The 27588-nt window shown below is 34.1% G+C and overlaps 1 protein-coding gene across 1 annotated transcript; it reads left to right on the top strand.

Moving 5' to 3' along the window:
- The first annotated feature begins 595 nt into the window (after positions 1-595).
- DSC1 (desmocollin 1) lies at positions 596-26657 on the top strand. Its single transcript, XM_056138231.1, has 16 exons — positions 596-658; positions 3197-3281; positions 4634-4836; positions 7757-7882; positions 8753-8908; positions 10624-10768; positions 11403-11569; positions 12000-12134; positions 13746-13931; positions 14693-14952; positions 16533-16675; positions 22127-22342; positions 22740-22976; positions 24672-24793; positions 25628-25882; positions 26622-26657. Exons 1-16 carry the CDS (start codon positions 596-598, stop codon positions 26655-26657), a joined length of 2535 nt encoding a protein of 844 aa, XP_055994206.1.
- Positions 26658-27588: the final 931 nt, after the last annotated feature.

Raw genomic sequence — 27588 nt, 5'->3', positions numbered from 1 at the left:
CTGATGGCTGTGATTACACAGGGACACGTCCCCTGATTTGCCAATGGCAGCTGAGGAGACATCACTTCCTTGCACGGAGTTTGGGCAGTTTATGTTTGTACCCAGAGGCAAGATAGGTTAATAAGGCCAAGAAGGAGGGGAGGACGTGGGAGTGGGTAATAACTGGGAAGGCCTTCAGAGCATCAACCTGGGGGGAAAGGGAGGAGGGCCGAGCATTGAGGGTGTTCCCTCTTGCTTCTGCCTATGTGCCAAGTGGCAGGAGAAATTTTGAAAGCTGCAGTGAGGAGGAGCTAGTGATTGGGTTTTGGGGTGTTTTGTACCCCACCCTCCCCACTTGTAGGAAAACCTCTCTCCATTCAGAGGTAATTGAATTGGGAGCAGGAAGACAGTGAGGAAAAGGAGGAAAGCTATTCTCTGCTCCTTCTGTCCTTTATCACTTGCCTCCCAATTCTACTTCAAACATAGCTCGTCTGTGCCAAGGTGGCAGTAGAATACCCTGCATGAGTGTCATCCATTGGGACCTGCTTAGCTGTCCTGAGCATCCCCAGCTGTCCTGTTATCCAGGCTCCATCCCTGACCATTGGGACCGCTTCTGATGGCTGTGGCCTGCGCTTCCCCAGGGAGCATCTTCTGTAAGCAGTTCCTTTTCTCTCTCCTGGTGAGTAACAGCCAAAGGATTAGGGAACTGGAGCATGTTACTGCGGGCTTCACCCTCCAGTTTGGGCTTGAAACAGAGCAGAGGTGGGAGTGGAAGGCAGGACACAGTACTACTAAAACAAAAACAGATCTGAGAATTGTTCAAGGAATGTTCAAGTGCTTTGTGAGTCGGGATGACAGCTGTTTCTTTTATTCTTTAAGAGCCCACTGCCAATCCCTAAATGTTTTTCAAGGAAATCCCCTGTTCAATCTTGCTGTGGTTTTTTTTTTTTTTTTCCTAAAGAGCTGTGGAATGAGTTTATTCCCCAGGCATTTGGCCCAGAAGGTTTTTGAGATTTGTTTTTGCTACTAGTCATTAAACAAACTGTAGTAATTTACCATGCTAAATTCTACTGAGCTGAAAGAGGAAAAGGTGAAGAAGCAACTTATATTAGGACTTTAAATTTTTTCAGTAAGGTTTAAAAGTTTATTGAAAAGTAGAAGAGAGAGAAACTTCCCCCAGCCAAGGAGGAACTTAGTATAGAGTTAAGATCTGAATTCCAGGACTTTAAATTTTTTATCCAAAAGAACTTAGAGAATGGTAAAGCTCTAAGTTCAAGTAAGGGATTTAATGAGAAAAATAAAGAAAACTGTGACAGTCATTGCAAACCACCCATCAGTCTGGCTTCCACTTAGGTTTTCAGTAGCGTTGTCACTGTGATTTCAGGTGCTGTTTTTCTGTTTGTTTGCAGTTTTTCCGTTTGTTTGCAGTTGTCTCCACCTGGCCATTTCTAAACTGTTAGTTTCCTTTTTCTCCTCTTTCATTCTAGGAAAGATTTTAGATTACCCTTTTTTAAAAAAAATTTAAAGATCTTGCTGTATGGAAATAAACGCCTTTCTAATGTAAATAATACACAGTAAAGGATTGATGTTCGTGTTTTCATCTTGTTTGTAACTGCCTGGAGCATAGGAATGTTCCTGGAGCCTAAGAATGTTCCATAAAACTTAGGATAGCTTTTAAGGGATTCAGATTTCTTTTGCTTTTGGTCTGAGCTCTGTCCAGTGGTCTTTGTTTTATCCCCGGCACATCCATCTATGATTCTAAACTGACTAAATGGGTAGCAGATGTCAGCCTTCTTCAAATCACTAATCATTTATCCTCAGACAGGTGTAGATAGGACTTCTGGAGACCTCTGCTGTCTCTGCCTATAGAGGCAGAACCAACAAAGTGGAGGTCTCAGAGTAGAAAGAGATTGGGGTGGGGTGAGAATGTGGGCATATCTGATGATAACATGCTTGTAAGAAACAATGCCTGGCATGTGTGAGCTGCCGAACTTGGTTGTCAATACTGCAAAAGATAAAGTTAAAAAGATTTATAATTACAGAAATATTCTTTCTACATCATGAGTTTAGATATTAGTAACAAAATTCTATATGTTCAAAACATTTTTAGAGATAATTTATTTCATTTACTGGAATTAAAATAAAAGTGTGAAATAAAAAGTATCTCATGTTTTAAAAGGTGGTTACCTAAATTAAAGCTGAATACAAATGTGATTTTTACTTTCTAACTCCTGGATGATCTGCCTCACAGAGTCTTTGTAAAGTTAGGATTATGTAATTAGATTGATGTAATTAGCCAGAAGCAAGTAAAAAGAGTGCACCCTTGGTATGGATAACAGTGCCCTCTTCCCCCAAATAATGGTTCCCTTAACTGGAAATGTCTGTAGAGAAAAATTCTTCATAAAATTTATCTGTTTCTAGCAAATTTTTGCTCTTCTCTGTTCTATATAGAATTATTAAAAGAGCATTCATTTTGATAAACAGAAGAGGATACAAGTAAAGAAAATTCCAGGAAAATGAAGCAAAATAGGCTTTTGAATTTATGGACTAATAAATTATAATGTTTTCAGAATTTCTGTCTTTTTCTTTAAACTCTAAGCCTTTTAAAATTATAATTGTATGTTGAATATCATAAACTATTAACTCCATTGAGACTGTTCTCTACATTATTAATATGCATCTTTTATACCATTTTGTGATTTGAGATCATTTTGACTTTGCAGTTTGTGCCAACCCATACAAGGAGAAATTTTAAAACAATGAAAATTTTGCTGCTTATTTTTTATAAAGTTAAGCTTTCCTCAATTGTCATTATAGCTTAACTATATCCTCAGAGATTTTTAGTTTAAAAATGATGATTTGTGCGTAAATGATTATCATATTCCATAGCTAAGAATGTTTTTATACTTAAAAATAAGAATGACATTTCTGAGTGCCATTCAAAATAGTAATCTCTATGTACAATCTGTGGCTAGATTTTATTCAAGAAATGACATTTTCTTGAAATGATACAGTATTACTTAGAATCACTAAATGATTGTGCTGTCCCGAAAACTGTATTTTTATATTTATTGCTATTTCTTTTTAAGACCAGTAGAAAGATATGCAAGATCAAAAGGTATAACTTTTTATGAAAATGATATTTTTATCAATAAGTCAAAACTGTAATGTAAAATTTGTGTCCAAATATAATTTCTGAATTTTTTTCTTTTTTAAGGTTTTAATATTACTGGGCGATGCTTGTCAGAAAATTTCTCTTCAGGTTCCTTCTCATCTTCCATCTGGCACACTTGTGGGCAAAGGTAAGAATCAGTATTAAGAATTTCATAGTTTTAAAAGCCACAATTAGCTTCAGGCTGTTCTAGTAAAATTTGGGATAAAAGCCATATACTATCTACTTGACATTAAAATAAAATTCAAATAAAATACTTTTTTCATAGTAATTAAATACACTTAAAGTACCAAACTGGTTGCATAATTTGCTTTCCAGAAAAGTTACAAAAAACAGAGGATTAATTAACTTAGTTGAAACAAAGCAAGGCCCCAAAACATTAAACATCCTTGAAATTCATATTGATTAGTCTGATTCCCAAATTCTGAAGTCATATTTCTCTAATTGATAGATATAAATGTATCAAAATTTAACTGCTTCCAAATGAAATGTGCTTCAGGTTAACGTTGAAGAATATCAATAATTGATGTGATTTATTCCACAGACAAGCTTGCAAAAGACAAATCAAATTATCATTATTATCATTATTATCATAGTTATCCCTGAAGCATAAGTAAATATCTGAGCTCAAAGATAAGTCATCAAGGTTTTTCACTGCCCTTAAATTTACATTTAGAAAAATAGACCTTCTAATATAGAAGTGATATCATTTCCTAGATATTTTTTTCCAGAGCTTTAAAGCTTTAAAATAATTTTTGTATCTTCTAAAGGCTATTAACATTGTCATGTAATGGAGATGGGATTGGTGTTGGAATATTGAGTGTAATAAATCATTGTTAACAACTTTCTAAAAATAAAATTAAATTAAAAAAACAAAACATCTGTACTCTAAAGTCAGACAGTAAATATGAGAAGTGAAGATTAAATATGAGTCTGTAAATAAAATGTTTCTATAATAACCACAATGTATATGTAAATCTTTAGGTTATTAAACTTACAAAATCTATTATAAAGTAATTTGGGGGCATGTTATTGAGAAATAATTACTAATGTGTAGCGCAGACTTCCTGTTTCTTTGTCAAAATGTTTTAACCAGCAATGATTCTTGCATAATGATTTAAAACTCACTAACCCTATATAGTTTATATGATGCAAATAAGTATATATATATGTGTATGTGTGTGTATTTAAGCAGAAATCTGACAAGATTAAAGTGAAAACAATAAGTTTAGTAGCAATAGGAAAAACATTTATATCTATTACACATTAATTTATGATGCAAATAATAGAGACTATGACTCCATTAATTTAATTATTTAATTTTCATGCCCCCCTAAATGGTGGACTAAGTAGTAGTCAACGCAACTAGAACGTAACCTCCCCATTCTGCTTCTCATGCACTAATTTGCAGTTGTCGTTCCTGTAAAACTTGTTCCGCTCCTGTTTCATCTTTCGAATGACTCTGAAATTTTTCCCTCACAGTGAATCTGAAGGAGTGCCTCAGCTCTGTCAGCCTCATCGAGTCGAGTGATCCTGACTTCAGTATTCAGGAAGATGGCTCAATTTTTACCACACAGGACCTCAGTTTATCTTCTGAAAGGAAGAGTTTCTCAATTTTCCTTTCAGACAGTCAGACAAAGGAATCGAAAATAATGGAAATTACACTGGTAAAAAGAAAAAAGAAGGTATATTAGGCAAAGATTTAAGCACACAAATCTGCTACTGAGTTCTTCATGTCTTATATATTCATATTTAAAAAATCTCACTTGGGATTCCATGGATAATTAATGCATGTAAAGTCTGTAGTGCTTTGAGGAAGTGGTAGAGTGATTTACAAAATGGTAAGAAAATGAATAAGTTGATAGCCAGGGAGCTAAGTCAGAGTATCAAAGGTTTCAGATAGTGTTTTGAGGAGTGGCAATAAGAACAACCTGAAGAACAAGGCAAGGGTGGGGCTACAACTCAGTGAAAACTGATTGCGCCTGTGTGTCTCCACCCTGAGCAGCTGTCTCCTGAGAACCAATGGCTTAGAGTCTCTCTTTAAAGAGAATAGGTCGTTTAACGCTTACACTTGTATTAATTAAAAGTTCTCTGCTGGTTCTGGCAGCAGAGGATAGAGGATGGAGGGTTTTTTTTTAAAAAAAACTTTAATTAAATCACTGTGAATTTGAAAATAACAAAGTTATTTAATGATTGCTTTTCGAGCAGGCAATGTTCCAGCACCAATCCCTTCACCAGTGTCCACTACCCTCCAGCAATGTCCCCAGTTTCCAATTCATCCCCCCAGCCTGCATCTAGCCTGCATCTATAGCAAGCACTTTATACCTATTTTCATCTTTCCATCTCTAGAATAATCACTTTCCTCCACCAAATGTCATATTGTTCCTTCCCATGGCTTTCTCCCCTTCCCGCTCCTCCAAAAGGCAAGCTTCCTATTGCAAACTATTCTCTTGCTCATTGTTTCTATTGCCTTTGGGCAATTGTTATTCCCCCTACTTTGTTTCTTTATGTCCTGATTATGAGATAAGTTATTCTGTATCTATTCCTCTCCCTCTGACTAATTTTGCTCAGCATGATACTCACCAGATCCATTCATTTAGCAGCAAATTGCATAACTTCTTTTTATCTTGTTGCCAAATAATATTACATTGTATATTATGTATCATGGTTGTTTGTGTGTGTGTGTGTGTGTTTTCTTCAGTCATCTGATCTTGAGCACTTAGTTTCTTTCAAAAATTTGGCTATTATGACCAGTTGTGCAATGACATAAGGGTGGAGATGGCTCTTCTGCATTGTGCTTTGGAGACTTTGGAGTATATTCCAAGGAACGGAATTACTAGGCTGTATGGAAGCAGAATTCTTAATTTTTTGAGGAATGTTCATATTGTTTTCTAAAAAGGCTGAACCAGTCAACATTGCTATCAGCAGTGAAGGATGGTTCTTTATTTTTCCTCATCCACACCAACATTGCTGTTGTTCTTTTTGATGTGTGCCAGTATCCCTAGAGTGAAATGATATCTCATTGTTGTTTTTATTTGCATTTCCCTGATGGTTAGTGATGCTGAGCACTTTTTTATGAGCCTTTTGGCCATTTATATTTCTTCCTTGAGGAAGTTTCTGTTCATTTCTTCTCCCCTTTGAGATGGGGTTGCAGTTTTTTTCTCTTGTAAAGTTCTACCAGTACTTTATATATATCTTGGCTATTAGCACTTTTAGCAATGAATGATTGAAAAATAGTTTTCCTATTCTGTGGGGTGTCTTTGTATGCTGGCCATCATTTTCTTTGAGATGCAGAAACTTCTTAAATTAATGTACTTTCATTTGTAAATATTTGTTTTCACTTGCTTGGTCAAGGGTTTTGCATCCTTAAAGTTGCCTCTAGCTTCAAAGTTATGGAGAAGTTTACCTATGTTTTCCTCTATATATTTTTATGAATTTAGGTCTGATATCAAGGTCTTTAATCCCTTTTGATTTGAACTTTGTACATGGAGTTAGAAAGGGTTCTGAGTTCATTATTTTGCATGTGACTACTTATTTTCCCAGCATCACTTGTTGAAGAGGGTTTCCATGCTTTATTTCATATTTTCCCCTTTATTCAAAGATTAAATAACAATATATCTGAGGACTTGTCTCTGGATTTTAAATCCTATTCCATTCATCTGAGAATTTGTTCTTATTCTAGTACCATGTTATTTTAATTACCACTGCTTTTTAATACAGTTTGAAGTTTTGGAAGATATGCCACCCATTTTCTTTTCCCCGAGGAATGTTTTGACTCTTGGAAAGTGGAGTATTGTTCAATACGAATTTCAGGAGTGTTTTATCCATTTCTTAATCTGTATAATGCTTTGGCCACTATTGCCGCTATGATGATGTTAATCCTCTTAATCCAAGAGCAGGGGTTATGTTTCCATTTCCTCATGAGAAGATGGAGAATTCTCACTCTGAGTGGGGGTGAACAAGGAATGGGAAGAGAGAAGCTTTCTGGAATTCATGTCTCACCTTTCATAAATTCTGTATAGTGATTTTAGTTCTACAAAATTATTTATTAGAACATTGTATAATATAAAACAGACTTTTCTAAATTCCCTTGGAAACAATAAGTCATTAGTCAAATTAAGAAAATGGTCATACTCTCAAGTTGTCTGAAATACTGTTTTGTGCTGAAATTTTAAAGATTCTCTATATCACATAAAAAAAGACTTGAAAAAAATTTCAATCAGTGTTTTTATATGAGGACATACAAATATTTTGCACTATAGCTAGTGTTTTAGCAAGTTTTAGTTGTACCGCTTCTAGTGGGATAAAATCATGACTGGAATATTTAATTATTTTTCTTTTTTTTTTTTGGTGCTTTTTTAAAAAAAATTCTTTATTTTCTTAAGTGGCCCCATTCATCAAAGACTTATAAAAGCCTGGTTTATTTGCTGGTTAAATTAGGAAATCAATTTGGGGGTTATCCATATTATGATGTATGTAAAATAGAATCACTATGTATCTAGCATATGTATATTCATTATTCATTTTATTTGTATTGGTGCACATGTAAAAATCAGTTTTTAGAACAATAAGCCATGCTACATGTCTTCCTTCCATTAATTACAGGTTATGGAGAAGAGACACAGCAGATCTGCAGAAAGAATGCTCAGGCGCAGCAAGAGAAGATGGGCTCCTATTCCCTGCTCACTGATGGAGAACTCATTAGGGCCCTTTCCACAACATGTTCAGCAGGTGTGGTTTACCTTGTTTGACTTTTTATGGGGCATTCGTTCATTTTTACGTCTTCACATACTCAAATTTTCACATACAATTGCTCAGTGTGTTGAATTGGGGACTTTAATTTAGGGCTAAAAAGAATCATCAATTGAACCAGAACCAAGGTTAGGTTCAAGTAAATCAGAATGATTTGTCACTTTCTTCCAGAAGTCATGCTTAACCTTTAGAAGGAAGTTTTATATTTTAAGTTTCTGATGTCCTTGTTCTACAGTCTAATTTCCTAAATATGCTACCACAGTTTATCACTCATGCACAGAAGAAACATCTACAGATATTGTGTAATTAAACTCTCACTTTAACACTTACCACACACACATGCACACACACACACACACACACACACGCACGCACAAAGGGCTTGTATTTTATTTTGCTATAGAGGTAATATTACTCAACACTGCTGAGTAATTCTAGGTTAGCTTTGAAATTATATGATTAATGAAAAATTAATTGTGGGAAGAATGTTACATTATATGTACTTTTCATCTCATAAATTCCTACTGCATTCATTCAAAATCACATTAACTGTTTCTATACATTTTATACGAAATATAATAGTGAATAAGAATCATAAAAATATATTCAGCTTCACAAATTTTCTTTCCATAATATCAAGTTAGCTCAAAGGACCTTGGGAACAAAGAGCTGGCAGAAGTTTTGGCTTTGCACATTGCAGAATATAAATAAGAATTAGTAAACCACGAGATACTATAGAAAGCTAGAGGAAAGATACAATAGTGGGGTAAGCAAGCTAGAAAATCATATTAAATTAGTCATTATAGGTTGAGTATACTTTTTATACTGCATTTTCATTTATTGTTATAGGTTCAATCTGATACTGCACAGAACTATACCATATTTTACTCCATAAGTGGACCAGGAGTAGACAAAGAGCCTTTCAATTTGTTTTATATAGATAAAGATAGTGGAGATATCTTTTGTACACGAAGCATCGACCGTGAGCAATATGAAGAGTTTCCGGTAAGATTATTAGATTGTTTCTTTCTTATTAGGTTATTTATAATAATAGAGCAATAGAAATAACCACTGGTTAAACATTTCAATGCTATTGGGCTGGAGTGATAGCACAGTGGTAGGGTGCTTGCCTGGTGCGCAGCCGGCCCGGCTGAGCCGGGATCGATTTCTCTGCCCCTCTTGGAGAGCCCGGCAAGCTACTGAGAGTATCTTGCCTGCTCGGCAAGCTCCCCTTGATGTATTCAATGTGCCAAACACAGTAACAACAAGTGTCAAAATGGAGACGTTACTGGGCCCACTCCAGCAAATGGATGAACAACAGGAGGACAGTGTTTGTTTGTTTGTTTGTTTACATATTATTTAGAATGTATTATACAAATTTCTGTTATTGGCAAAGATGAAGACAGATGTGCCATTTTCAAAATTCTGCTAGAACTTTAAAAATTAAATATAAGATTTTTATTTTAAAATAAAATTGTGCTCTTCTCACATATATATAAAAATGAATAGAATAAGTGAGGAGCATCTATAACAAAATAATATAAGTATCCCAATCTTTCTTTATAAGGGAAGAAAATGTAGGGAAAATAGGAAATGAGAGATTTGTGTGGGGTTTTTGTTTGTTTGTTTGTTTGTTTGTTTACTTTGAGGCCATACCTACAGGTACTCACAGGTTACTTCTGGCTCTGCGTTTAGGAATCACTCCTGATGGGGTTTGGGGTACCATATTGGGTTCTGTGGATTCAACCTGAGTCAGTCAGCTTCACAGCAAGCACCCTATCCACTGTACTATTTCTTGGGTCTTTACTGACAGAATTTTATTTTATTTTATTTTTGTTTTTTGGGTGGGCTGGAGCGATAACACAGCGGTAGGGCATTTGCCTTGCATGCAGCCAACATGGCCGACCCGAGTTCGATTCCTCCGCCCCTCTCGGAGAGCCCGGCAAGCTACCGAGAGTATCTCGCCCACACGGCAGAGCCTGGCAAGCTCCCTGTGACATATTCGATATGCCAAACACAGTAACAACAAAGTCTCCAATGGAGACGTTACTGGGCCCGCTCGAGCAAATCGACGAACAACGGGAGGGCCTTTGCCTTTGTTTTTTGGGTCACACCCGGCAATGCACAGGGGTCATTCCTGGTTCTGCACTCAGGAATTACTCCTGGTGATGCTCAGGGGACCATATGGGATGCTGGGAATTGAACCTGGGTCAGCCGGGTGGAAGGCGAACACCCTACCCGCTGTGCTATCCCTCCAACCCCTACTGACAGAATTTTAAAAGACAGATTTTGATCTGTAGAATTTTGGGATATAGATATGTTTTGTTGAGCTTAAAGTTCTTTATAACAATGTAGTTTATTTATTCTAAACCCTGACTGTGCATTATAAATCACAAGAAAATCTATTAGTAACAATTATTTTTGTGGAGAAACAAACAGCTCCTTCTCTGCATCTTATCATTTATACATTATTTATTTTTTAATTGATAATATCCTGTTTATGGATTTCCTGTTTATGGATTTTTAGCTAGTTTTCACTGGCTGTCAACAAGCTGTTTGTCTTGGCTTCTTGTAGGGATCATTGCCAGAGAGAAGGGGGAGCATAGTTTAAAATTTTAAAAAAATTTGATTTACTTATTGCCGTTTCTAAAATGACAGTGAAATAGTTTGAAATTTATGCTCATTTGAGAATAAACTTATAAAATAACTCTATCTTCTAGATATATGCCTATGCAACAACTGAAGATGGTTATGCACCAGAGTACCCACTACTGTTATTATTCAAGGTTGAAGATGACAATGATAATGCCCCATATTTTGAAACAAAATTGACTGTTTTCAGTATACCTGAAAATTGCAGATCTGGTAAGTTCACATTTAGGAAGACACTAGAGTTTTTGACCAGTTGAATTCCTAATTCATGTTTCAAGCACAATGCAAAACATTTAAAAATGCTTTATTTTCAAAAATACTTTTCATAAAACATGGTTTTAAAAGACCATAACCCTTTATGCTAGCTTTTTTGTATGTGTTCCATTGCCAAACTCACATAGAAAGTTGTTAACTGATATATACCTACTACTTTGTTAATCACAATTTGAATGTATGACTGCCAAATGCCACTTACATATTTTATTTCAACTATGTACATGTGACATGTATTTATGACTAGGTAATTTGTTTCTTTGTAGTACAATATTTTTAAAGACCCATAGACACATCATAGCATAAAAGTACTGATCTTACTTAAAATAAAATGTACATTAATTTACTTGACACATTTTCTAATTGAAAAATAATGGCTTCACTAGCTTGATGCTGTGGGCAGCCAAAACATTTAGGCATAAATTTTTTTAGTTTATTTTAAAAGTCAAGGAACTTTGCTAGGTTTTATGTCTACTCCTTTTAGCTGCCATTATCTCCCACGGGCAGTTTGCTAAAGAAATATTTATATAGCTGTGGAGCATAGCAAAAATTAATATTAAGTTTATCTAAACAGGAACTCCAGTGGGAAAAGTGACTGCCGTTGACCTTGATGAACCCAACACTCTACATACTCGTCTGAAGTACAAAATCTTGCAGCAAATCCCAGATAATCCAACGCATTTCTCCGTACATCCAGATACAGGTGTCATCAAGACACTTACGCCTTTACTGGATAGAGAAGTAATGAATTATTCAATTGCCTTCTAGTCACTGAATTCTATTTGAACAGATAACTCAAAAAGAAACTGTATTCATGCAGGCACCAGCTTCCTCTCCGGGCTCGCTTCCATGTAGGGTGTGGGTTGGGTTTCTCAAGATACTTTTGTTGTCCCTGTAGAGATTTGGGGAAAGTAAAAGTGTTAGAAAGGGACTCATTTGAGATCATTGAAATGATTTGATGGTAAATTCTAAAACACAGTTAAATTTTGAAATGTATTATTCACATAACACTTTCCAATTTACTAACTGACCAATCTCTCTCTGTTTTGTATATTTGGTGTCTATCTATATGTATATATTTATAAAATAATCAGATAATAATCAATGACTACAGGTTAAAAATGAGTGGAAATCAACTGCTTATTTATCTGCCTTGTTCCATTTGGTTTAGAAATGTGATACGTATCAGTTAGTAATGGAAGTGCGAGATATGGGAGGCCAACCTTTTGGTTTATTTAATACGGGAACAATTACAATTTCACTAGAAGATGAAAACGACAATTCGCCATATTTTACAGAAACCTCTGTGAGTATTTTTCTGTGTGATTTATATTAATTTGCTCTCTATTTTATTTTTAATTCAGTTTTAGTGTTTAGACATGCCAACAGTGCTAGGCAGCCATTTTGGCTCTACAAAGGGGGTCATTCCAATCAGGAATTGAAGGACCATGTGGTACCACATATAACACATAAGCTTAGTCCACTGAATTTCCATTCTATTTCTAGAGTCATCTACTTTGTTAGAAAAACAAGCATGGACATTGATTAACTCTGTGATACTGACTTTTTTGATTTTAATAGTTGCCTCTTAGTAATATGTTTCTCAGAAAGATAAAATTTTTATAATGATAATGGAATGATCAGTGAATCCTGGATGCAAAGGATATAAATACTCTCTATACTATCTAAGCACTTCATCCTTGAAGATATTTGTGTATGCTTTTCTAAATAACAGGCATCAACATCAGGTTCCTTGAACTTAAATCCTTGTTATGTGGTGACAGAGAAGAGAACTTCTAGTTGGTGTCCTTTAAGATTTACATTCTATTTTGTTTTTGGTGGGGGTGGGATGAGTGGGCAGGAGTTTCTGGGCCACAGTTGGCAGATTTAGGCTTACTCCTGACTCAGAATTCAGGGATCATTCCTGATATTCTGGGGGTCATATGCTGTGCCGGGATCAAACCAGGGCCAGCTGTGTATAAGCAAGTGCCTTAAATTCAATACAATCTCTCCAACCCTTTATGTTTCATATTATGTTAAAGAAAGAAATAGTTTTATATACATAGATAAATACCTCCACCAGGAAATCTATATGTAATGGAACAAATAGCTGTACAGTAGCTACTATCAATGAACAGGCTTTTCTGTATTATATGAGCAAATTTTCCTTTGAAAGTATGTACATCCATAGCTTTGTTAAAAGGTGTGGGCAAGGTTTGGCAGAACTATGATTCAATTCTCATTAAAATGAAAGCCTTATTTCTTCAAGTGTCTTCTAGTGAATAAAAAGGAATACATTGTTAAATATTGGCAAATAACCTCATCCAGTAATAAATAAAATCACTATTGGTAATAATTATCTATCAACCAATATTAAAAAGAAGACAGCATATTAATATAATGCTTATATTAAATGCTTATTATTTGGAACATGGGGGTGATAAAATTATAAATATGGAGGTTTGGATTAGTGACAAAAGGAGCTTGAATTATTGGAAAAATTGACATGAAGTTGAGAATTCAGAAAGTGAGTCTTTGGAGCTGGAGAGATAATACAGGGGTTAAGGCACTGGCTTTTGCATGTGACTAAACCTGGTTTGATTTCTGAAACCCCATGTGATTACCCCAAACTCTACCAGGAGTTATCCTTAAGCAAAGAATCAGTAGTAAGCCTTGCTGGGTGTGACCCCCCAAACAAGAAAAAAGATAAAAGAAAATAAAAAGAAAGTCTTTGAAGAACAGGTACAATTTTAAAAATTAATTTACTGAGGGATGAAGCATACTATGCATAAAATTTTAAGTTCTTTAATATATTTTTGAACTGAATATTTCCATAGCATTTTATTTTCTTTAAAAAATTTAGAGCAAAAATCACTTGGTTAAAGATTTAATTTATAACAAACTGCAATCTTTTCAGTATATTACAGAAGTTGAAGAAAATAGAATTGATGTTGAGATTTTACGAATGAAGGTTCATGATATGGATTTGCCAAACACTCCTCACTCAAGGGCTGTATACAAGATCCTGAAAGGAAATGAAAATGGAAACTTCAAAATTAGCACAGACCCAAATACAAATGAAGCTGTCTTGTGTGTTGTCAAGGTAAACAAAAATAATAATGAATCAATTCTTTTTAAAATTTAAACTTCCTCTTACTCATAAATATAACTTTCTGTATCAATTGATTCAAATATTGCAATGCAATTCTAAAATGATTTACATTATTTTAAATAAACTTCATTTTACCTACATTTTCTTTCGTAAAGATATGCCAGGAGAAATTTTTTTCATTCTATATATAAAAAAGTAAAGCAGACAAATTGAGTTAAATCCTGTCTTAGTGTTAGAAAGGTTCTTAGAAATACCCATTTGTCCTTTATTATTATATCCAATTTAATAAAGACTGAAAAACAGAGAAATAGAAATATTACTGTTTGAAAATCAAATCTCTGATATTTTGATTTTTTAGCTCTTCAGTTTAATGATATTGAGTCAAATTAATAATATTTTTATTATTTATTGGTCATACCTGTTGTGCTATGAATAGTGGTATTCTACTTGCAAATATTTAAGTACTCATTTTGTATTTCTATTAATATTTAAATATGTATTGAAAAGGAAAGGCAGAAATTTCCCAAAGAAATGTGTAGAGAACAAATTGGTTAAATTAGAAAAATGATTGTTTTGCTTCTAACAGCTTTTGCCATTGTAAGAAATCTGTTAGCCTTCACTTATATTGATACAAATTCTGGTTACATTTTATACACTAAAATTATCTTTTGTTTTTTTGCTTTATCTATAATTATAAGCCCTCTAGATATCATGTTTTATAGCTACTGATTAAAGTTTGTTTGATTTAACAGGCATTAAACTTTGAAGCCAGTAAAGAAGTTGTTTTGCAAATTGGTGTAGTTAATGAAGCTCAATTCTCTAAACCAGCAAACTCTCAAGGTCCTACAATGTGCACTACTACTGTCACTGTTAAAGTTAAAGATGCTGATGAGGGTCCTGAGTGCCAACCTCCAGTCAGAGTTCTTCAGAGTAGAGATGGTCTCCAAGTTGGTCAAGCTCTTCAGGGATACCAAGCTGTAGATCCAGAAACTCGCAGTGGCCAAGGCTTAACGTAATACCTTTTAGAAATAAGTTCATTATTTTTAAATGTGATGTAAATTGATTGCAAATTTAGTAGACATATGTGCATTTTTATTTTTTTATTTTATATTTTCCAGAAATTTTATTTTATTTTAATAAAGTAGTTCACAATAATTTACCACATTCAGTATTCCAACACCAATCCCACCACCATAACATCTTCCCACTGCCGTTAGTTACTCCACCACCACCCAAGACTGTCATGTGGAGTGTAGTACAAAAACTCAAGAGACTGCTTTTGCAGCCATGCAATCCAGGGATTTTGAGATTTTTGGATAGGGTCACACAACTTGTGACTTTCTTGAGAGTTTCATTTGTGAGTCTCTGGATCATGGCCGTTAATGAGTTTAAGTGGCACCAGAGGTAGTTCTTCTGTGTGGCCTCCAGGCCCCGGGGAAACAGGATATGGGTAGAGGTCGCCCATTCCCAACTCTGTAGAAGTCTGGGGGGCACAAAATGTACGAGTACTATTATTTATTCAGCCACTGATTGAGCTGTCTGAAGAAGGCATGAACTTCACTTTACATTTTTTAAATTTTTTAAATTGAATATCAGTGAGATAGACCATTACAATGCTGTTCATAATTGGGTGTCAGTCACAAAATGATCCAAGACCCATCCCTCCACCAGTCTACATTTCCCACCACCAATGTCCCCCATTTACCTTCAACCATTCCCCCAACCACCACCTCCACAGCTGTGTCCATGGCAGGCACCTTCCTTCTCTCTCTCTCTCTCTCTCTCTCTCTCTCTCTCTCTCTCTCTCTCTCTCTCTCTCTCTCACACACACACACACACACACACACACGCACACACACACACACACACACACTTTCCCTCTAACTTTCTCTCTCTCTCTCTCTCTCTCTCTCTCTCTCTCTCTCCTTTTGTTCATTATAGTTTGCAATATAGTGCTTGTTTGCTCGGGGGATTCAGTATTTTTATTGGGAACGTAAGGCTGGAATAGCTTTTTAAACTAGGTGGCAGCTTTGAGGTATGACATGACTGCTGTGGCAGCGAGGTGCAGGGAGGTAGCCTATTCTGACCCAAGAAAGCCTGGAGATTTTAGTCACTAAAACCTCATACCCTAATTTTCAGCAGACTCTATCTCAGTGATGTCTATCCTGGGATGCTGGAGTCTGGCGGGGGCATGCAGTGATTTTGGATTGTGGAAGCAAACAGCTGCCGGGGGCTCTGCTTGGGGAAACACCAGGCTTACTGGCACCCCCTCCAATTTACTAGTCTTACTAGATTTACAAGTCTGTTCAGTCTTGTGCAGGTCTGAGATTAACTGCTACTTTTGATCTTTTTCAAGATCTATTTATGGATCCTTGAAGAAAGTTAGTGAAAGAGTTTACCTGGTGGCACTGGAGTTGGTTTGTGGGGGTGACTGCTGGTGTTCTAGGTGTAGAGGGAAGTGGGTGAGGATAGCCCATCTCCACCCTGAGAAAGCCTGGAGATTTAAGTATCTATGCATTTTTTAAATGCGAGAGTTTTAGGTCAACATATGATTTTTGGTTTGAGAATTTTAATTTCATTTCTAAAAATTAGGTATAAGAAGATAGTTGATGAAGATAATTGGTTTGAAATTGATGAAAACACCGGTAATCTGAAAACTGTAAAAGTGCTTGACAGAGAATCAAAATTTGTAAAAAATGATAGATACAATGTTACTATTGTCGCAATGGATGCAAGTAAGTGTGATTTTCTAAAAATTAAATCTAAGTGGGATTTAATATTAAGGAAATATTATAGAGAATATGATTTTTCCAGATCAAAATTGAAATGCAAACAGTGTGTGTACCATAATCACTTCTTTATAAGTAAGCCCACAAATTAAGTCTTAGTACATCAATAATACAAAGTTAGGATTATTGAAAGAACAAAAACCAAATTCAGGAAACTTATTGTATTATTTGATCTCTTTTTGTGACTATATGACATACTTGAAAATCTCCAACATTCTGCTCTACTTGACCCCTGGAGTATAGAATTAGATTACGATGATTTGAACTTGCTGTAAGGGTTCAAACCACAAAAAATAGTCAAGCTCATGGTTAATAATAAGAAATTATCATATTTCCAAAATAAATAATTAGTAAATCTCTTGGTAGGATTTTCAGTCCTTCAAATTAAATTTTTAAGTCTATTTGGTAAAGATATCTTTCAAATGTTTTACTTACATGAAAACCTATTGAATATAAACTACTGCCAGTAAACAATTTTTAAATATGTATCTCTATAAATTTACTAATACTCTATGGTAGTATAAACATAAAATACAAAAAAGTACGTGAAAAGAAATGATATAAATAGAAGTTATAGTGTTTTATTTCATTACCCCATAACATACACATGCCATAACATACATACATACATAACATAACATAATTGATAAAGATGAATCTGACTTCTTATAGCAGTCTTAACTCTAATTCAAGATTTTACAAATTTTGTGGTCATTATATTTTGTATGTTTAGATATTCTAGATAATATTTAAATGGATGACAACATTGGTCATTTTTTTGTAGAATTGTTGTATTCTTTAGTAAGAATGGGTATTATTGTCCAAAGTTGAAAGTAAGCTATGAAAGAGTTCATATTTATTTGTTTTGTACCTTCAGATTTTTAATTACAAGAAAAAAGCAAGTCCTTCACATATTATACCACTGTTTCCTCTCCTTGTGGCCTTTCAATGAAAGTCACTTCAACTGTAGGACAATTCTCTGAAAAACACAAAGTTTAAACTAATGGAAATGCAAGCTGTATAATATCTATGCAATGGGGAAATCAATTTATACACACCTGCTTCTGCCATTTTCAGTGTTTTTTCTTACTTCATCTCTCAGCCTTGTTCTAATCCTTTGCCTTGCAATGGAAATAATGTGTCACAAAATATAATCAACTGCAACACTTTAAGTAATTATTTCTAGGAGACAAAATAATAGTTACTCTCAAAGTATGAAAGGAAATTCAAGTGTGAATATCACTATTAAATAAACTGGGTATGACCTTTTTTTTTCTATTGATAGCTCCTTGACATGTTTAGTGTAGTTCTTTCAACATAGGTGTGATGGGAAGAGTGAGGAGAAACTTAACTGAGAAATTTATTTAAAATCTGCTGAAGACTGGGTTCGACACAAGACTATATTTTTATAGTGTGTCAATCAAATGATTATTATCTCATCAGAGATTTTATAGTATGAAATCTTTCCCTATTACAATATTTAGGGCTATCCTAAAAAGTAGAAGTCAATTTAAGAGCTACTCAGACTGGAAAATAAGGAAAATGAATTCACAAAAAATTGAAACACTAGGTAACAGTAAAACAGATTTCTCTAAAATAATTATAAATAAAAGAGAATTATGCAGAACTTAAATATATCATATTTTTTTCTTTGGTGATGGAAGGCAAGAAGGTAGTGCAAGGTTGAAGTCCTGGTACCACAAGGCCCCAAGAGCATTGCCTGGGGTAGACCTGGAGGTCTCCAAATGCCTCCAGGGTGAGCCTGGAGCACTGAGAAGCAACACATCCTCAGGTCCATGGTTTAACCATTGGCACAGCTAGATAAGAACTGCAAGGAATGGCTCCACACCCACTAAACACCAAGCTACTTGGGAAGTTCCCTCTTAGAAAAGAAAAAAGAAAAAAAAAAGGTCTATAGCTATAGTGATCATATACAAAAACAAAACACCAAGTTTAAGTGATAAAAATCAACTCCAGACTAACAGATAATCTAATGTTATCAAAAAGTAAGAAGAAGAGTAAATATGAATGAAAGCACTTAGGGTCATGTGAAGGACTTTGTTTCTTTAAATTTGAATACTCTCAAGGGCCAAGTTCTTATAATTTACACATATTATAGTATTCTTTTAATATATACAATATATTTCATATAGTTATATATATTAGAAAATTTTATAAGCAACAAGTTGTCATAACTTGTATTTCTACATAAACATTTAGTTTTGATGCGCATAAAGATTTCAGAATGATGGTCTAGGTATTGTTTTTGTAGAATTCCGTTCCTGTATTTTGTAACCTTTTCTACCAATCAGGGTGGTGTTCCTGGCATCAGTTCAGAGAGAAACGTTTATACTCCCTCCACCTAGAATAGCACTGTCATTCAAGTTTGAAAATTACGTCCTTTAACTTTTCTAAATAAGTGGAGTAACTTCTGCAGTTGGACCTATTAGTCTTTATTCAGTGTTCATAATACATTTGAAGTCTTCTTTCCTGGAAATAGTATGTTTATTATCACATGTGATGTGACTTCTCTATAAGGGGTACATTCATTGTTCTCCTGTATTTTGGTCCCCTGAGTAGACTGATTTCAAGCTCAGTCTAGTCAATTTCTTAAAATGATACTGCTAAAAGTTTAATTATAGCCTGGTAGAGATTTTAGTATGTGTTGAATTAAAGCAAGTGCTGATATTTGTCATCCCTCTGCTGTTTGAGAGTTTCATAAATATTCAGTTTTGAAGTTTACATCTGAGATGTTTGCAATTCCAGTTGGGTAACTGTAACTTGAAACAATTAGTTTTAATGTAATTGAGTTCAAAAGTATACACTATGCTGTTATATTTGCTTGTAAAAAAAAACAGCCTTAGCATAAGAGTTGTCATGTAGAAAAGGTAGACATTATGGGTATATTGTTTAAAGGCAGCGTGAACAAATGGTTGGAAATCACTTGGAGGTATACTGTAGCTTGATAAGATGGACCTTGAAAACTTTATTACTCTGAACTAAAGAGTTCTGTGCATGTTATGGGTTAATTTCTGAAATGTTCCAGAGGCAAGGAGGAAGCATAGCTTTTCACAGTTTCTATTATTGACACATTATGCATTCAGATTCTAGTTAGCCTAAGATATGCTTTGCAACTCTGAGACTGTGATATATCTCACTGATACTTGGCATTTGATTAGTTGCTTAATTTAAACTTAGGTTCAGAGGTATACAAACATACTCACTTAATGACTGTTTTCACTTAGCTCTTAATTATGCATTCTTGGCTCTATTTCCCAGAAAATGAAAACATACCATACAGATTTTAGAGGGCTTCTAGGACTTTATTTTTAGCTCTCATTTTGCCATATTTTTTTCAGCAACTTTAAGCATTCTAATTTAACATGCTTAAAAAGAAGACTGATGTAAAATAATAACTCGATAATTGTTGGAATAATATAGCATTAAATGAATCTTGATTTGCTTGATTGATCTTTCATTTCTTTAAAAAAAATCTTAGGTATGACTTCTCTCTTTTGCTCCATGAAGAGAAACTACTCTGTGCTAAAATTCATTTTTAAATTGGATCAGGAAATAGTTCAGTCATCAGGGGCACAAAGTTTGCAATTTTGAATCTGTGAGCACCACTTTGTGTGATCTTGAGCATCTATGTGTGATTTTTGTATGATCTTGGAATTGCTGGGTCACCCTGGAGGACCAGGAACTATGTGGTCAGATTAATATCGTTGTCCGCAGCAGTTAACACCAGTCAGTTGACTGATTGTTGTTGAGAGGGGCCATTGGTCTTCTAAACACAATAAAAAATAATTAAAAGTTATAGCCCATATATTGAGTTATATATAAGGCCTGCAACAAAATCTTAATTGGAAATTTTTTCTTCCTCACCACACAGTTTGCTGACTTAGAAGTTATTTATACTCAGATTTATGTTCACTTATACAGCAATTACAATAGTGTAGACTCTTGCTACATTTCTTTTATTTCCAGATATATTAAAATATGTTGATATAGAATAGCTTTTAGGTAATTGTATACATAAGATGTTTATATACATAATTTATTCAAAATACTAAAATGCTATGGAAAAAATTAACTGAAATAATATAAATTGTGGTACTAAAACTAAAAATTAATTTATATGCATTTGAGTTATACTATTTTTTAAATAAATTCAATATATTGCCGCCAAATTTAGATTGGTCTTTAGAGCAAAAGAGAATTTTGCTCTTTTTACCTATATGTTTTAATTTTAAAATTGTACCACTTATACGGGATTAGTTTATCAAAAATAGTAAAATTTGAAAATTTAATTTACTTGTTACCCTTTTAAAAAAGTTATATATGCTATTTTAATTGAAAATATTTATCAAGGCATTTGTGAGGCATCAGGACAATAATAGTGGTACAGAGTTGAGCAAAAATTCCTAATCTCAAGGAAAAACTATTGAATTTTGGGTATGGCCAAAATGAATTTTTCTGGTTAATTCAGTGTAGTATTTTACACATATATAATTTGATTGATTTACATACTATGCTTAGTGTTAGGGTATAAGTGAGACAAGAGCTATCTGACAGCCCAACTGGTTCTCAGGCTGAATGTGGCTTAGCTCTTAGGATGAACATGTTCACAGTTCAATGTGTAAGTCAATAATAAATCACGTATTCTGAGAAATCAAAGAATATTACGATGACAAACGCCCATGGAAATAATATAATGTTTCACATGGAGGTAAAATTTTGTGTCAAGTATAATTAGATTTTGTCTGGCAAAGAGAAGAAAAAAAGTATTTCTGGAATAATATATGGAGCTAGTGGGAAGCAAGTGTGTTTTATGAGAGACACATAAAGTTAGAGTAATGAAATATGAAGGAAATGGTCAAAGAGGAAAACAAGGAAATGATAGACTAAATCCTTATTTAGTTAAACTAAATCTGTGAATGATTGAAGTCCTCGTATTTTAGCAATTAATATGCACTCATTATTCATAGAGAAATATGCAAGAGGTACTGGAGAGGTAGTACACGCCTGGTATTGGCCCTACATATATAGTAGCTTATCATAAGTAATAAAATGTATATATGTACATGGGAATATATAATATTTCTATGTAAGATACAAAAATGAATTTCATTTCAACAGGTTATTCCATAGTGCTTCTACTCAAAGTTTCTTTCCTTTTGACTTAAAATAGACAAATACATCAAGATGTCCTGTACATTCACTAACATGGAAAGAAGGACATGTCACTATTTTAAACTTGTAATAATGGAACTTGATTCAAATATGTGTATATTAATCCATGTTCTGACAGCTAATAGAAAATAGGTATCAATTACCTATCACAACGATTGTTTAAATTATGTTAATAAATGAAGAAATAACATATTTTTTTCCTAGATGGAAAATCTTGCACTGGAACATTAGTAATTTTTTTGGAAGACTTTAATGATCACCCTCCACAGATTGTAAAAGAAGTGACGATTTGTCAGAATGATAAGGACTTTGCTGTTCTTCAACCTGTGGATCTAGATGGGCCTGACAATGGTCCACCTTTCCAATTCATTCTGGACAATTCTGCAAGCAGGCTTTGGACGATAGAACCAAGGGATGGAGGTAATATGCTCAATTTTATAAACCTTAGGGATTCTCTGTGGTTGATAGTCTTCTTCACATTAACTCATTATAGTAAATATTCACCTGAATGATTTTATTAATGCTAAAATGTATGTTATGTTTAAAGTAATACATAGCATATTTATGTTTAGACTATTATTTTTAAATATTTAAAGTATAAAAATCTATTTAAAGGTAAATTTAAAAAACATATTAAGCATGGATTGGTATAATTTTTTTGGTTCTTTAAAAGACAAAATGACTTATTAAATTAAAGGAAAACATTAATGTTTTGCTGATAAAGATGATTCCACATTCTGCTTCCTTGAAAACCAAGTTAAAATAATACTGCTACTGAAAGGCTATATCATTAATAATTCTGTCTACTTTTCCATAGGCAAAACTGCCATTATTCGTCAACGACAAACTCTCGAAAGTAATTTTTATACTGTACCTATGCAAATAAAAGATAGACATGGTATTTCTGCAAGACACATGTTAACAGTTAGAGTATGTGATTGCACAACTCCAAGTGACTGTAAAATGAGAGCTCAAGACAGAGATGCCAAGCCAAATGTTATCCTTGGAAGATGGGCTATTCTTGCCATGGTTTTGGGTTCTGCTTTGTTGTTATGTGAGTATAACTATGTAACATGTTCACTGACCTTGATTCTAGCATTAATAAAATGCTAGTTTTTATAATGATGCTAGTTTTTTTATAATGATGGTTTATTTATTGACTATGGCAAATGTTTCCTTTTCAAAATCTTGCACATACACATGATTTGGGACTTTGAGTCATAAAAGAGGAACCAGTAAAAGCAGATGTAATTTAAATACTTTATGAATTATTAAAAATGTATTATAAACAAGTACTTCAAGATGTACGATTAGTTTTTCAAATAATTATACAGTGTGAGACTACATAAATAATTTCCTTCTACATAAGTTTACTTTTCTTATTGTAAAGTTGAAAACTAAGTAGCAGTATTATTTTAACTTGGTTTTCAAGGAAGCTCAAAGTTCTAAGTATAATTAGTTCCAAAAAGTACTCAGATATTTATGTTCAATATTTTTAACTTAGTGCTTTACCTTACATCTTAATAAGTGGGAAATCCAGTGATTGAGAAATGGTCATCCAGAAGGTCACTGAATAAAAGCAATGCATGGAAAAAATGCTAAGATTTTACATTCCAAATACTAGTTTTTGGAAATAGTGGAAATAATTGTCCACATATTCCTCCCTCCCTCTCTCTATCCTTCTTTTCTCCTCTTCCTCCTTTTCTTCTCTTCCTCCTTTTCTTCTTTCTTTCATCCCTCCTTCCCTTCCCCTTTTCCTCCCTTCTTTCATCTTTCCTTTCCTTCCACCTTTCTTTCTTCGTTCCTTTTTCCCTTCCTTTCCTTCACTCTTCCCTTCCTCCCACCGTTCTTCCCCTCTTCTCTCCTCCTTTCACCCCTTTTTCCCTCCTCTCCCCTCCTTTCCTCTCCTTTTTCTTTTTTCCTTTCCTCCTTTCTTTTTAGCAATTTACTTAACAATATATTTTCATGTTTTAATATTTTCTACAGTATTAACTGTAAATATTATCCAGGGCATGTATTTTTAAATTTTAAATTTTTTAATTTTTAAATTTTCATTTATAATCAATATTTTTATCTTGCAGTTCTGTGCCTTTTGAATATGTTCTGTATGTTTTTATAAAAAAATTCCAACAGTACTAGCTTAAATTTAAATGAAAAGAACTGAAAATTTTAGTGTGAAAAAAATCAAGTAAGCATTTTGTATTACTTTTAGACCTGCAGAGAGAACTATTAGTATACTATAATCACTCTACTTTTCTTAGTTTTATTAATTTGTTAATTAGAAATTTCAGAAGTATTTAACCAATTATTTCAACTATCAGCCTATGGATGCTGCAGATTCACAAATGTAAAAGGTAAAGGTAAAGGTAAAGGCCCTCCCGTTGATCGTCGATTTGCTCGAGCGGGCCCAGTAACGTCTCCATTGGAGACTTTGTTGTTACTGTGTCTGGCATATCGAATACTCTCGGTAGCTTGCTGGGCTCTCCGAGAGGGGCGGAGGAATCGAACTCGGGTCGGCCATGTTAGCCGCTTGTAAGGCGAACGCCCTACCGCTGTGCTATCGCTCTAGCCCCACAAATATAAAAAGATTTGAAAAACTGATACAATAAATTTCTAACAGAATTTTATGCTCCAAAGAGATCAAATTTTATTGACAATTCAGGTTCTGTGAAATATTAACAATCACAATTTAAAGATCTATACATATTATCATAAAAAACTATTTTACTTATGTAATTTTGTTTTTTAGGTATTTTGTTTACATGTTTCTGTGTTACTGTTAAAAGAACAGCAAAGAAATGTATTCCTGAAGATGTAGCCCAGCAAAATTTAATTGTATCAAATACTGAAGGACCTGGAGAAGAAGTGACGGTAAATCAGATTTGACTTTCCTTTGAATGTTTGGTGACCTAGAGATGATAGTTTTTCGTATTTAATAATAGCAACAACATCTAGCTTTATTTTATTTTGTTTGTTTAATTTATTGACTCATCATGAGAAATAAAGTTACAAAATTTTTCATAATTGAGTTTCAGTCACAGAAAAGATGAAATCATCAACATTATCCAATATAATTTATTTGGATAAAGCCAAGTTAGTATAATCTTGCTCAGTTTTGTTTTGCTTTTTGAGTTTTTGGATCACACGTGGGACTGTCATGACAAAATACTACAAACAGAGTCATCTACACAACAGAAATTTATTGTTTTAGTTTTTAAAGCAAAGAATCTCTGATCAAAGTATTGTCAGAGTCATGTTTCCCTTGAAGGAGCAGGGAATGGTTTGTTGCAGACCCCTTCTATCTTCTATAGATCCCTGCTCATGGGAAGATAAAATCAGATTTTCACATTGCATTTCCCTGTGTGCATTTCCTAAACCTTCCCTTATGAAAATAGCACATTAAAGTAGCTCCCCAACCCTACTTGAACATTATATCACCTTAATTAGTTATATCTTCAATAACCCTTTGTTTAAATAGGAGAATATTCTGATGCATTCATGAGGGATCAGATTTCAATATAATTTTTTTTGTATGTATAATGGTGAGGATTGCACATCTATGACACTCATGATAGGGGTACAGTTATTCTGAGTGATCCATGAAGAATGGGGAAGCATAGCAGATAACAGTTTGACTATTGTGCAAAAGCAAATTGTTAGTTTCCATTTCATTTGTTCATGTTATAAATATGAATTTATTTACAGGAAGCAAATATTAGACTCCCCACACAGGCATCCAACATTTGTGACACAAGCATGTCTGTTGGCACTCTTGGCGGCCAGGGAATCAAGACGCAGCAGAGTTTTGAGATGCTGAAAGGCGGCTACACTTTGGAATCCAACAAAGGAGGTGGACACCAGACCCTGGAGTCTGTCAAGGGAGTAGGACAGGGAGGAATGGATGTTGGCAGATACACATATACCGACTGGCACAGCTTCACGCAGCCTCGGCTTGGCGAAGTAAGTGCCAATGTCTTCAAGTTCCTATTGGACGCGAGTTAAACCCTATTTATACTCAGGATTTCTTCCTCAAACAACTGGAAGCCATCACTTTTGCAAATTTCTAGTCATAAACGCTATGAGTATAAATTTTGGATCCAAAGAGAAAATTATTTTTAAGCTTAATTTTTTAAATAAAGCTAACAAAACTTTACGAGTGGCATCCAACAAAACTATATGTGTGGCTAAAATGAATAAAAATAAGGATAGTGCTCATTCTAAATATTATCAGGAAAATTTCCAGGGATGAAATATTTGTTTTAGAGCAGCACACAAATGATAAATTATAGTATTTTCAGTGTTAAATTTTCCATATGGTTGTAGAGGCATGACTATCAAAATCAAGCAGATAGACTGCTAAAGTTTTGTTCTGGTTAGTTTCTTGTTCTATTTTATGATTTGCTTAATCAACAGGGCCAGTTTAATGTTATTATAGGTACATGAGAGTGAAAACACAGGAATCATACCTAAGTTGGTAGGAATCATACGAATCAGACTCCTACGCCCCAAATATGTGAAGAAACTATAGAGATACATTTCAAGTCTAGGAATATTACATTCAAATGGGAAGTTGTAAGTTGTTGTGTGATGTGTATGTAGCTTTAATTTTCATAATTTTTTCACTAGGACCATTTTATATATTTGCTATATTTAAGAATGAATATGATACAGACCAATTATGTGCATTTTTTATATGTAGGAATCCATTAGAGGACACACTCTGATTAAAAATTAAACAGTAAAAGGTAAATCAAAGACATTATTTTTAAGATAATATGCTTAGGTGTTTTTTAAAAAAATAATAAAATGTGCTTTTTATCAATACAGAAGGTGTATCTGTGTGGTCAAGATGAGGAGCATAAACATTCTGAAGACTACGTTCGCTCTTATAACTATGAAGGAAAAGGGTCGATGGCCGGCTCAGTAGGCTGCTGCAGTGATCGGCAAGAAGAGGAAGGGCTTGAGTTTCTAGACCATCTGGAACCCAAATTTAGGACACTAGCGAAGACCTGTATAAGGAACTAAATGTGTCTTTTAGTAAAGTAACAGCTATAAATACACATGTAGGAGTTCCTTGAAGCAGCACCACCCCAGAGGTGAACCTCATATCATGCATGAATGAGGGTACTATTAATAAGAAGCTCCCCTAAATTCTCCTTGTCTGATATAGTTTACTAGTTCCCTAAAAATAGCATTTTTATTCATTTTCCTTTGTAGGCATGTGTATATTGCTCTTTTCTGAACTGTGCTCTATGCTTTCTTGTATTTTCTATTTGAAAATTTATGTCACTTTGTATATTATGGAAGCATATGTAGGAGAAACGGGTATTATGGAGGCTATGGGGAAATGGATTTTTATTTTACATAAAAATGAAATATTTTCTACAAATCTTGAATTCTACTTTTAGAAATTTCACTTTCAAAAAAAATAGAAAAACTCTACTTTTAGAAATATGGCCTTTGATGCCAGAGAATTGTTGCCTTTTCCCACGTGGTTTTGATTTAGCATATTTCTTACTATACTTCTTACTCTGTAGACTCACAGCACTGCTTTCTTTGAGGACATATAGGGTTGTTCTTGGCCATGCCCATGTAAATGCTCTGTTGGGTTTCCACAACTTGGAGGAGGTTGGGAAAACTTGGACTAGAATAAGCTCATAGCCACG

The sequence above is a fragment of the Sorex fumeus genome, unplaced genomic scaffold (assembly GCF_029834395.1).
Source record: "Sorex fumeus unplaced genomic scaffold, SorFum_2.1 ptg000128l, whole genome shotgun sequence".
NCBI lineage: Eukaryota > Metazoa > Chordata > Mammalia > Eulipotyphla > Soricidae > Sorex > Sorex fumeus.
Note: the sequence above shows the minus strand (reverse complement) of the source record. Positions and strands in the feature narration are given on the sequence as shown.

Coding starts and splice junctions, on each gene's coding strand:
- DSC1 (XM_056138231.1), top strand. CDS start 596: ATGGCTGTGGCCTGCGCTTCCCCAGGGAGCATCTTCTGTAAGCAGTTC. Junction 659..3,196: donor AGTTCCTTTTCTCTCTCCTG/GTGAGTAACAGC, acceptor TTCTTTTTTAAG/GTTTTAATATTACTGGGCGA. Junction 16,676..22,126: donor TATTGTCGCAATGGATGCAA/GTAAGTGTGATT, acceptor TTTTTTTCCTAG/ATGGAAAATCTTGCACTGGA.